The sequence below is a fragment of the Octopus bimaculoides genome, chromosome 25, assembly GCF_046866305.1.
Source record: "Octopus bimaculoides isolate indiv1 chromosome 25, ASM4686630v1, whole genome shotgun sequence".
Classification (NCBI taxonomy): domain Eukaryota; kingdom Metazoa; phylum Mollusca; class Cephalopoda; order Octopoda; family Octopodidae; genus Octopus; species Octopus bimaculoides.
The window spans coordinates 31541215-31554095 of record NC_142952.1 but is presented as its reverse complement, the minus strand read 5'-3'; the positions used below and the strand labels follow the sequence as shown (position 1 = coordinate 31554095).

The window sequence follows — 12881 nt, the reverse complement described above, 5'->3', positions numbered from 1 at the left end:
CGGTGAACTTGCCGTGGGTGAATGGAAAAGTCAACGTTTCATATAGAGTCCTTCATCAGAAAAAAAGTTGAAAGGAAAGAAATTAATGAGAAATAGCAGAGTTTTAGCGGTTGTAAAACTATCCACTGTTAACAATAAAAAAAGCAGGATACACTTTTTGATTTATATATATCAATTAGAAAATGGAGGATAATATGCTGAACCCAACGACTTGCAGACAGTGTATCCTGTTGAATTCATTAACTTAATTTGTAACTAAAGTGACAAAAAACCACAAAGTACAAGTATTTATTGACAACCGGGTTTATAAATAAAAGTACATAAGGAATTTTATATATATATATATATATATATATATATATATATATATATATATATATATATATATATATATATATATATATATATATATATATATATATATATATGTACACACTGAAGTTCATAAATGAATACGTTTTGGGTTCGTTGCTTGTATGCTTTAGTTTTCTTTTCGTTTGTTTCACGAGCAGTGCCGCTTTTAAGAAGGAGCGAAAGTATACATATATATCTATAGATATATATAAACAGGGACACGATCTAACCTTTCTTTTGACCAATCGTTAAAGATCTATATGTCGAGGTGAAGGGGAAAGAATTGGATAGTGTGGAGTTCACGAGTTTGCCGAGATGTTTTTCAAGTTGTGTAGAAGTTTAGATACATAGGTGTATCTACATTGAGTAGGGGGTGTAGTCTAGTGTAGGCCAGTGTAATTTAGTGTAAACAAAAGTGGGTGAAACGTCCTTCCCGATAAGGCTAGTTTCCTGGATTCTGTGCTGTATATGTTCTCTCAATGGATGGGATGATCAATGAGTGGAATTACTCTGCCAGGTGAGTGGATTGGAGCAACGTGAAATGAAGTGTTTTGTTCAAAAACACGACATATCGCGAAGTCGTGGAATCGAAATCACAATCTTAAGCTTACGAGTACAACACCCCTAACCACTAAGCCACGCGTATCCACAAGAACCAAATGAATGGGATGCGTTTTGGTGAGGTGCACTATTGTGCAGTGTCGAGTGATGTAGTATCACGGAGAGAAGTGTAGTGAAGTATGAGACAAAGTATTTTAGTTCAGAAAAGTGAAATGTAAAGAGTGTGATGGAGTTAAGTGCAAGAGGCAATGTTGGGTAGTGTTCCTCGATGTGGATGTCGTGAGAAGAAATTCTGGTGTCTTGCAAGGTAAAGAATCACTTGATACAAAAATGTCTTCCATAATTTCAAAGTTATATTTTCATACGTTTTCAAATACCATCTTTAAAACAATATTTTGCGACAATTAACGTACTATTAAAATGAGGGTAGCGAGTGATTTGTCAATAAACTACAGCGACAGGGTACACGACGTTAGGAAAAACCATAAAAGAGTTGCCAGTTAAAATTAGTTTAGGATTCGCGGCTACGAGAGACTGGCATGTAAATCAATGTAATGTATTTTTTTAGACGATTCCAATACTTTCATGTTTTAATTTCCGTGTAAACAGTTTGCTGTCGTTTAAACATTTCTTTGTCTTGCACGTGAAGAAACTTGTATGACCATGTTTGTAATCCGAGTCATCCAGTTCTTTGATTTCAGTTCAAAAAAACAAAAGATATCAATGTTGGTTGGAGGAAAGGCTTAGTTTGTCGCAACACAAGAAATGTTTGGTGGCCTTTCGGAACTGCTTACTGCAGACGTTATAGACGATAAAATTAATGAAATAGTTGACCTTAATGAAGAAAGTTGTGAGACATCTGAGGACGATATACCTTTCGTTTGATTTAGACATATATTCTATGATTTTGACAAGCACGACAGGAAAATAGCAACATATAAAAAGGCCGAAAATTAGCATCATCATCTTTGCCTTGTTTATCTCGTCTGCTTCTGAATTGTCTGTTTTTGTACTGGGGCCAATCGCTCGCAACTGTTTCCTTGCTATCCACATCACCTTTCCATAAAAGAAAATAGTTGTGAGAATGTACAGAAAGCCGGTAATAAAAATGAACGAGTGGATCCACTTTGGGTAAATTCTGTCAAATGAACAAATCGTAACATTCTCCCGTCCACTGTAAAACGATATGATGACCGTAAGCAATATATTTCCGAACCAAGAAAGCAAAATGGCGGCGCTGGTCGTCTGCTTTGTTACGTAAATGCTATATTTAAATGGCATAACTACTGCAATGTATCGTTCAATGGAGAGCAACGTTAGATTGCTGAGAGACAAGTAGGCCGAACAGAAATTTGCTGAAAATGTTAAAATACAAAGCGATCTTGAAGCACTATTAAATAATTTCGCCATGACTGTTGGTATCAGGGCTAACATTCCGTATGCAATGTCGCTTGACGCAAGGCTCGCAACAAACATATTGGTATAATTTCGTAATGTTGGGTACTTGAAAATACAAATAACTGTGAGAAGGTTGAAGAAAACTATGGGAATCAAAGATAATATTTCAAATGTTAAACTGATATAATGCATTGGATGGAACGAACAGCGAAATTGAAGCATGTATAAAGTGGCGTTTTCCATATTTGTGCATATCAGTAGAAAGACACTCTCCTTTATATACGTGTATGTGCGTATATATATATATATATATATATATATATATATATATATATATATACATTTCGAGAGACGGGGAGAGATAAAGAGAACATGTACGTGTACACGTAGATACATACACTTACATGTTCAGACATGATTATGTGCGCTTGTTTTGTGTTTGTGTGTGTTTGTGCGTGTGTGTGTGTGTGTGTGTGTGTGTGTGTGTGTTTAAGTCCGTGCGTATTTGTGTATGTGTGTGAATTTGTGTGTGCGTGTGTTGCACAATAGCTAATTTGTCCATTCTTACTCCAGAATCAAGCAATCAATTAGGCCTGACACACCTGAGTCCAATAATTCGAGAGAAATTTCATTGAAATACCTGCTTAATCTTTTCGAAATAAAGTTCGGGAACAATCTATATAATATTCTTTGAAATTTAATAAGATTTATTGCGTTTAATTAGTTTTGATGGGTTTTGTGAAAGCAGATGACAGCCATCTCTAACAGTGTTTCATACTTCCTACACGAAAATACATGGATATTTCGTCCTTCGTCCTTTTATTCCCGTAACCTAGTAACGCTTTTTATTCTAGGATAACCGCTTGGCATGTTGTCCAACTCGTTAACGATAACGATTCCATCAGTTTTCTGTAGAAAGAAGATAATAAACAAGCGCATACCCCACCTTCCCTCAAAAAAGATAGCTCGTGAGAATCAATGAGGCACAGACGACCTCTAACATACAATTTACGGTTGCAAAATATGGCCATGATCATGATTCTGGAAAGAAAAAAGAAAAAGGGAGAAAAATAATGATCTTTATGAAAGGCAATATGTATCAGTGTTTTTCAGAATTTCTGTAATCTAACACAAGCATTCGAGGGCATTCTTTGAGAAATGTGCTCGCCGACTTTATTTGTAGAAAATGAAATTTTCTGCAAATATCTCTCAGATGCTGTAGATTACGATTATATCGGAATTTGAAATAAATTTTTTTTTTTTAAATAGTGAGATTACACGCATACGATGGTGTGCGGAAAAGTTCCTGGTTTTAGGTAAAAGAAAATACGAGAAGATCAGTTACGATTTTATACAACATATTCCCCTCTCAGATTCACACATTTATTGCAGCAGTCCTTCAGTTTTCTGAGCATTGTAAAAGAACTTGGAAGGTTGGGCCTCCAGCCAGGCTTATCGCGACACCCTTAAAACCAGGAACTTTCCAGTACAACCTCGTATATTTTTTCAAAATTTACGAGTTTCATTTTGTAGATATTTGTGATGTGTGTCAGAATGTATGAGTAGAAGCTATCAACTTTTTTAAATAACCATTTTTCTGAAAGTTAGGAGGAAACAAAGCCAACTCGTATGAATTTTCCGAAATTCCTCTCCGAAAATGTTTTCCACAACAAATTCCGATATAATCGGAATCTACACCATCTGAAGCATATTTTATCTTTTTCCTTTTATATTTTACCTGTTTCAGTCATTAGACTTTCAGTCATTAGACTGTGGAAGAATGCAGGATTTTTTTTAAAATTCGGGACCGCAAGCAAAATGTGTGACTGTCGAAAATGTGCTTGCAGACTTAAATAGATTCGTCCAGGTAGTTCTTACATTAAAAGAAAAACAAAGAAAATTGGAGAAAATTGACAAACTTTGTAGAAGTGTCCCTTGCTAAACATCTGGTTATGAAATATAAGGGAAGAATAGGCACAGGCTAAGAAAAGGTTCACGGGAGATATTTTGCTAAACTTTGACTGGTTTCATTTGATCTTGCAAAATTTGGCAATTTGTTAAGAAGGCAGTAATTCATTTTCTACTCTAAACACAAGGCCTGAAATATTTGGGGAGGGGGACCACTCGATTAGATCGATCATAGTATGCAACTGGTACTTAATTTATCGACCCCGAAAGAATGAAGGGCAAAGTCGACCTCGGCGGAATTTGAACACAGAACGAAGCGGCAGACGAAATACCGCTAAGCATTTCGTCCGGCGTGCTAACGTTTCTGCCAGCTCGCCGCCTTAAGAAAGCAGTAATTCCATTAAGTAGAATGTAACGATTTTGGGGGTAATTGGTTCAGAAGACATGCAATTCTTGCAGTCGAGGGTAGAAGGCTGCTGTTCTTTTAGTCTTGTTACCAGTTATAATGATGGAGTCACAAATTATAACGAAGATATGACAGTCGGTTACTAATTAAAACGACGAATTTTAACGTTAAGATGGATCGGATACATGAATGAGTGAAGAACAACAACAGTAAGAACTAATGTTACGTGCCCCTTTGACCCACGAATAGTGAAGAAGGAAGACGGGAAAATAGACATGTACATTGCTGTTAAACATGACATAATACAACTTTGGATGATGAAGAATGTGGAGAGAGTGCTGATTATTGTTGGGTCTTTGGGGAAAGTACCAGAAGGCATCAAGAGGAATATCAAGGAAATCGGAATATTGTGCTCAGTAGAACTGCTACAAAAAGTTTGCCTTCTTGGCACGGCCAGAATCACCAGGAAAGTATTAGATAGTTGAAAAGGACAACATGGTAGCGGAGGCTGCAGGCAGCATTCCCGTGATGCCTTCAAGACTCCAGAAGTTTCAACAAAACCTGTGTTAAAAACAATAAGAATAAAAATAATGATGACGATTTCAAATTTTATTACATATACCATATATATATATATATATATAAATATATATAAATATATATATATATATATACATATATATATATATATATATACATATATACATATATATATATATATATATATATATATATATATATATATATATATATACATATGTCTGTGTGCTCGCGCGTGCGTCTGTGTATGTCATTATTCAGTTTATTTCAAGATTTCTTGCAAATAGAGAGAGAACTGGTTTCTAATCTAGATCCAAGGCTTCTATATTGGAATTTCAACATCAACAACAGGGTATTTTTGTATGTATGTATATATGTATGTATGTATGTATGTATGTATGTATGCGCAGATTTGTATGTTTTATGTATGTATTCTCGTGCATATAGTTACATATCTAGACATGCTTATATATTTTTAAATGATAAACTTCTGGAAATTTTTGAAGATTTTTATAGTTCCAGTGATGGATCCGTAGTCTTCGAATTAGCTTTCTCCTTTCTGGTTTTGAGAAGCCTAATTTCTCATGATTGGTATTTAGGCAGTGTATCACATATCCCAGGGCCCCAATAATTACAGGTATAAACCTGAACTTGTAATTTGGATTCAGTAAGTGAAGATTTCTCTATAGTTCAGCATAGGTGTTCTCTTTTTCATTGACCTTCAGCTTTATGTTAACATCAGATGGGCAGCTAACTTCCACAACTGTGCACAGTTTCTCTTCTCTATCCCAAATCATTATATCAGGCCTGTTGTGTTTACATTTTATTGAGGTCTTCACTGGTACATTCCACCAGTATTGCTTTTTATTATGAGTGGTTTCTACCATACATCCTTTTCCAAGTTCAGCGTCCTTTCCGAGTCATAGACAGATAATGCTAGTTTCGTAGATTCTGTGGTGTACATGTTCTCCCAAAGTGTACAGTGATGCACGAGGCAATGTTGGGTAGTGTTCCTCGATGTGGATGTCGTGAGAAGAAATTCTGGTGTTTTGCAAGATAAAGAATCACTTGATACATAAATGTCTTCCATAATTTCAAAGTTATATTTTCATACGTTTTCAAATGCAAACTTTAAAATAATTTTTTGCGACAATTAACGTACTATTAAAATGAGGGTAGCGAGTGAATTGTCAATAAACTATAGCTATGGCGTACACGATGTTAGGAAAATTTATAAAAGAGTTACCAGATAAAATAAGTTTAGGATTCGCTGCTACGAGAGACTGGCATGTAATTTCGGTGTAAACTGGCATGTAATTTCCGTGTAAACAGTTTCCTGTAGTTTAAAACCCTTCTGTCTTGCACGTGAAGAACCTAGTATGGCCATGTCTGTAATCCGAGTCATCCAGTTGTTTGATTTCAGTGCAAAAAACAAAAGATATCAATGTTGGTTGGCGGAAAGGCTTAGTTTGTCGCAACACAAGAAATGTTTGGTGGCCTTTCGGAACTGTTTACTGCAGATATTATAGATGAAAAAATTAATGAAATAGTTGATCTTAATGAGGAAAGCTGCGAGACAGTTGAGGACGGTATCTTTGTTTTGTGATGTGGACATATATTCTATGACATTTGAAGCCACGGCAGGAAAATAGCAACATATAAAAAGGCCGAAAATTAGCATCATCATCTTTGCCTTGTTTATCTCGTCTGCTTCTGAACTGCTTGATTTTGTACTGGGGCCAATCGCTCGCAACTGTTTCCTTGCTATCCACATCACCTTTCCATAAGAGAAAATAGTTGTGACAGTGTACAGAAAGCCGGTAATAAAAATGAACGAGTTTATCCATTTTGGGTAAATGTTTTCAAATACACAGCTCGTCACATTTTCCCATTTCATGAAAAACGATATGATGACCGTAACCAATATATTTCCCAACCAAGAAAGCAAAATGGCGGCGCTGGTCGTCTGCTTTGTTACGTAAATGTTATATTTAAACGGCATAACTACTGCAATGTACCGTTCAATGGAGAGCAACGTTAGATTGCTGAGAGACAAGTAGGCCGAACAGAAATTTGTTGATAATATTAAAATACAAACTGATCTTGAGGTACCATTTAAGTATTTGACCGTGACTGCTGGTATCAAGGCTAACATTCCGTATGCAATGTCGCCCGAGGCAAGGCTCGCTACAAACATATTGGTGTAATTTCGTAATGTTGGGTACTTGAAAATACAAATAACTGTGAGAAGGTTGAAGAAAACTATGGGGAACAAAGCCATTATCTCAAATATTTGAGTCATACGATACATTGGATTGAACGAACAGCGATAGTGGAGTATGTATGAAGTGGTGTTTTCCATGCTTTTTCGTAGATGTTCAAAGATACTTTCCTATACATACGCATATATATATACGTATGTATATTTCGAGAGACGGGGAGAGAGAGAGAGAGAGAGGGAGAGAAAGAACATTTATGTGAACACGTAGATACATTCATTCGCATATTCAAACACGATTATGTGCGCGTGTTTTGTGTGTGTGTGTGTGTGTGTGTGTGTGTGTGTGTGGTGTGTGTGTGTGTGTGTGTGTGTGTGTGTGTATGTGTGTGTGTGTGTGTGTGTGTGTTGTGTGTGTGTGTGTGTGTGTGTGTGTGTGTGTGTATGTGTGTGTGTGTGTGTGTGTGTGTTGCAAATTAGCAATTTGTCGTCCACTTCTAACTCCAGAATCAAGCAATCAATTAGGACTGAAACACCTGAGTCCAATAATTCGTGAGAAATTTCATTGAAATACCTACTTAATTTTTTCTAAGTAAGGTTCGGGAACAATGTATATAATGTTCTTTGAAATTTAATAAGATTTATTGCGTTTAATTAGTTTCGGTGGGTTTTCTTAAGCCCGACCACAGCCATCATTGACAGTGTTTCATACTTCCTAAACTAAAACACACACACACACACACATGGATATTTCGTCCTTTGTCCTTTTATTCCCGTAACCTAGTAACGCTTTTTATTCTAGGATAACCGCTTGGCCTTTTGTCCAACTCGTTAACGATAACGATTCCATCAGTTTTCTGTAGAAAGAAGATAATAAACAAGCGCATACCCCACCTTCCCTCAAAAAAGATAGCTCGTGAGAATCAATGAGGCACAGACGACCTCTAACATACAATTTACGGTTGCAAAATATGGCCATGATCATGATTCTGGAAAGAAAAAAGAAAAAGGGAGAAAAATAATGATCTTTTTGAAAGGCAATATGTATCAGTGTTTTTCAGAATTTCTGTAATCTAACACAAGCGTTCGGGGCAAACTTTGTGTGCCCGCCGACTTTATTTCCTTATAACTTTCAGAAAAATTGGTATTTTTTTAAATGAAATTTTCTACAAATACCTTTCAGATGCTGTAGATTACGATTATATTGGAATTTGATATGAAAAAAAAAAAAAGACAAAACATAAAATAGTGAGATTACACGAATATGATGGGGCGCAGAAAAGTTCCTGGTTTTAGGTAAAAGAAAATACGAGAAGATCAGTTACGATTTTATACAATATATTCCCCTCTCAGATTCACACATTTATTGCAGCAGTCCTTCAGTTTTTCTGAACCTTGTAAAAGAACTTGGAAGGTTGGGCCTCCAGCCAGGCTTATCGCGACACCCTTAAAACCAGGAACTTTCCAGTACAACCTCGTATATTTTTCAAAATGTACGCGTTTCACTTTGTAGATATTTGTGATGTGTGTCAGAATGTATCAATAGAAGCGTTCAACTTTTTTAAATAACCATTTTCCTGAAAGTTAGGAGGAAACAAAGCCAACTTGTATGAATTTTCCGAAATTCCTCCTCGAAAATGTTTTGCACAACAAATTCCGATATAATCGGAATCTACACCATCTGAAGCATATTTTATCTTTTTCCTTTTATATTTTACCTGTTTCAGTCATTAGACTTCGGCCATACCTTGAAGGACTTTTTTTTTCAGGTACTTATTCTATCTGTCCCTTTTACCGAGCCATAAAAACACCAGCACCGTTTCTCTATCGGTGGTCGGGGACACCTCCCTCCACACACACTCAAACGCACGCACACACTCTCTTGCTTACACATACGCCTTGTTTCTTTCGATTTCCTTTTGTGAAATTCAATCACAAGGCTTCGGTCGGCTTCGGACTATTGTAGAAGGCACCGACTTAATAAAGCAACCGGCTTATTAAAACAACACCATACTTTAGAAATTTTGTAGACATTCGCGGGAATCCAGTGTGTCGGTTCTGGTTCTGAGCGGGGGCGTAAGTCGATTACATCGATCCCGTTGCAGAACTGATTCTTATTTTATCGATCGCGAAAGGATGAAAGATCTCGACGGAACGTAAAGACGGAGGAAATTCCTTTAAGTATTTTGTCTGGTGTGCTAACGATTCGGGTAGCTCCCTGCCTTGATTGGAACCAAACATTAATTATTCATTAAGATGAACATTTATCTGCTATAATAATACTCCTGTGCATTTCTCCGTCACAACATATGAAACAGAAAGGAAGGGGTGATGGCAAACTTGGTAGTGGGATGGTGGAAGGTCTACGGTGAGAAAAAAAATCAAAGTGTTTCAACTCTGCGTGAGTATATGTGTGTGTGTGTGTGTGTATGTAAAAGGGAGTCATGTGAATGCCTGTTTGTGTGTGTGTGTGTGTCTGTGTGTGTAATGGAAGTGGGATTGTGAACATTCAACGCTGAAAATAAAAATCAAACAGCTTTTGAACTCTGCGTCGATATATATGTGTATGCGCATGCGTGTACAAGAGAAGTATGTGAATGTTTGCATCCGATTATTTTGTACCTTAAATATATTTAATACGACAATTAACCGTCATTTTTAAGGGCACGGGCCCCACTAGTTTATTATAGAATGTGGAAAGAGTGCTGATTATTGTTGGGTCCTTGGGGAAAGTACCAGAAGGCATCAAGAGGAATATCAAGGAAATCGGAATATTGTGCCCAGTAGAAATGCTACAAAAAGTTTGCTTCTTTGGCACGGCTAGAATCACCAGGAAAGTATTAGATAGTTGAAAAGGACAGCATGGTAGCGGAGGCTGCAGGCAGCATTCCCGCGACGCTTTCAAGACTCCAGAAGTTTCAACAAAACCTGTGTTAAAAACAATAAGAATAAAAATAATGACGATTTCAAATTTTATTATATATATATCATATATATACATATGTGTGTGTATGTGTGTGTGTGTGTGTGTGTGTTTGTGTGTGCACGCGCGTGCGTCTGTGTATGTCATTATTCAGTTTATTTCAAGATTTCTTGCCAATAAAGAAAAAACCAGTTTCTAACCTAGATCCAATGCTCCTTTATAGGAATTTCAACATCAACTACAGGGCATTTTAGTATGTATGTATGTATGTATGTATGTATGTATGTATGTGCAGATTTGTACGTTTTATGTATGTATTCTCATACATATAGTTACATATCTAGACATGCTTATATATTTTTAAATGATAAACTTCTGGAAAGTTTTACAGATTTTTACAGTTCCAGTGATGGTTTGGATCCGAAGTCTTCGAATTAGCTTTCTCCTTTCTGGTTCTGAGGAGCCTAATTTCTCAAGATTGATATTTAGGCTGTATATCACATATCCCAGGGCCCCAATAATTACAGGTATAAACCTGAACTTGTAATTTGGATTCAGTAAGTGAAGATTTCTCTATAGTTCAGCATAGGTGTTCTCTTTTTCACTGACCTTCAGCTTTATGTTAACATCAGATGGGCAGCTAACTTCCACAACTGTGCACAGTTTCTCTTCTCTATCCCAAATCATTATATCAGGCCTGTTGTGTTTACATTTTATTGAGGTCTTCACTGGTACATTCCACCAGTATTGCTTTTTATTATGAGTGGTTTCTACCATACATCCTTTTCCAAGTTCAGCGTCCTTTCCGAGTCATAGACAGATAATGCTAGTTTCGTAGATTCTGTGGTGTATATGTTCTCCCAAAGTGTACAGTGATGCACGAGGCAATGTTGGGTAGTGTTCCTCGATGTGGATAACATGAAAAGAAATTCTAGTGTTTTGCAAACACTTAATGCAAAAATGTCTTCCATAATTTCAAAGTTATATTTTCATACGTTTTCAAATGCAAACTTAAAAATAATTTTTTGCGACAATTAACGTACTATTAAAATGAGGGTAGCGAGTGAATTGTCAATAAACTATAGCTATGGCGTACGCGATGTTAGGAAAATTCATAAAAGAGTTGCCAGTTAAATAAGTTTAGGATTCGCTGCTACGAAGGACTGGCATGTAAATCAATGTAATGTATTCGTTGAGGCGATTCCAATATTTTCATGTTTCAGTTTCCTTGTAAACAGTTTCCTGTAGTTTAAAACCCCTCTTTCTTCACGGGAAGAACCTTGTATATCTTATGTTTGTAATCCGAGTCATCCAGTTCTTTGATTTCAGTGCAAAAAACAAAAGATATCAATGTTGGTTGGAGGAAAGGCTTAGTTTGTCGCAACGCAAGAAATGTTTGGTGGCTTTTCGGAACTGTTTACTGCAGATATTATAGACGAAAAAATTAATGAAATAGTTGATCTTAATGAAGAAAGTTGTGAGACATTTAAGGACGTTATACCTTTCGTTTGATTTTGACATATATTCTATGACTTTGGAAACCACGACAGGAAAATAGCAACATATAAAAAAGCCGAAAATTAGTATCATCATCTTTGCCTTGTTTATCTCGTCTGCTTCTGAATTGTTTGTTTTTGTACTGGGGCCAATCGCTCGCAACTGTTTCCTTGCTATCCACATCACCTTTACATAAAAGAAAATAGTTGTGACAATATACAGAAAGCCGGTAATAAAAATGAACGAGTTGATCCATTTTGGGTAAATGTTTTCAAATGTACAGCTCGTCACATTTTCCCATTTCATGAAAAACGATATGATGACTGTAACCAATATATTTCCCAACCAAGAAAGCAAAATGGCGGCGCTGGTCGTCTGCTTTGTTACGTAAATGTTATATTTAAACGGCATAACTACTGCAATGTACCGTTCAATGGAGAGCAACGTTAGATTGCTGAGAGACAAGTAGGCCGAACAGAAATTTGTTGATAATATTAAAATACAAACTGATCTTGAGGTACCATTTGAGTATTTGACCGTGACTATTGGTATCAAGGCTAACATTCCGTATGCAATGTCGCCTGAGGCAAGGCTCGCTACAAACATATTGGTATAATTTCGTAATGTTGGGTACTTGAAAATACAAATAACTGTGAGAAGGTTGAAGAAAACTATGGGGAACAAAGATAATATTTCAAATGTTAAAGAGATATAATGCATTGGATGGAAAGAACAGCGATCATGGAGTATGTATAAAGTGGCGTTTTCCATGCTTGTTCGTAGATGTACAAAGATACTCTCCTATACATACTCATATATATATATATATATATATATATATATATATATATATATATATATATATATATATATATATATATATCGAGAGAGGGAGAGATAAATCATGTATGTGTGTACGTATATACATACATTTACACGTTCATGCATGATTGTGTGTGACTATGTAATATGTATGTGTGCATGTGTTGCAAAATAGCTAATTCGTTCCCTTCTAATTCAAGAATCAATCAATTAGTTCAGGAACACCTGAGTCCAATAATTTCAGAGAAATTTGA

General features: G+C 36.1%; 3 protein-coding genes across 3 annotated transcripts; all 3 read right to left on the bottom strand.

The window, feature by feature from the left end:
- Positions 1 to 441: 441 nt before the first annotated feature.
- LOC149131154 (beta-2 adrenergic receptor-like) lies at positions 442 to 2556 on the bottom strand. Its single transcript, XM_089341991.1, has one exon. The coding sequence runs from the start codon at positions 2554 to 2556 to the stop codon at positions 1636 to 1638; it is 921 nt and encodes a 306-aa protein (XP_089198117.1). The 3' UTR covers positions 442 to 1635.
- Positions 2557 to 5541: 2985 nt separating this feature from the next.
- Positions 5542 to 7532, bottom strand: LOC128250730 (adenosine receptor A2a-like). Its single transcript, XM_052976542.2, has one exon. The coding sequence runs from the start codon at positions 7527 to 7529 to the stop codon at positions 6609 to 6611; it is 921 nt and encodes a 306-aa protein (XP_052832502.2). The 5' UTR covers positions 7530 to 7532; the 3' UTR covers positions 5542 to 6608.
- A 4054-nt stretch (positions 7533 to 11586) lies between these two features.
- LOC149131153 (adenosine receptor A2a-like) lies at positions 11587 to 12576 on the bottom strand. Its single transcript, XM_089342260.1, has one exon. It carries the CDS (start codon positions 12574 to 12576, stop codon positions 11656 to 11658), a length of 921 nt encoding a protein of 306 aa, XP_089198386.1. The 3' UTR covers positions 11587 to 11655.
- Between the last annotated feature and the right edge of the window lie 305 nt (positions 12577 to 12881).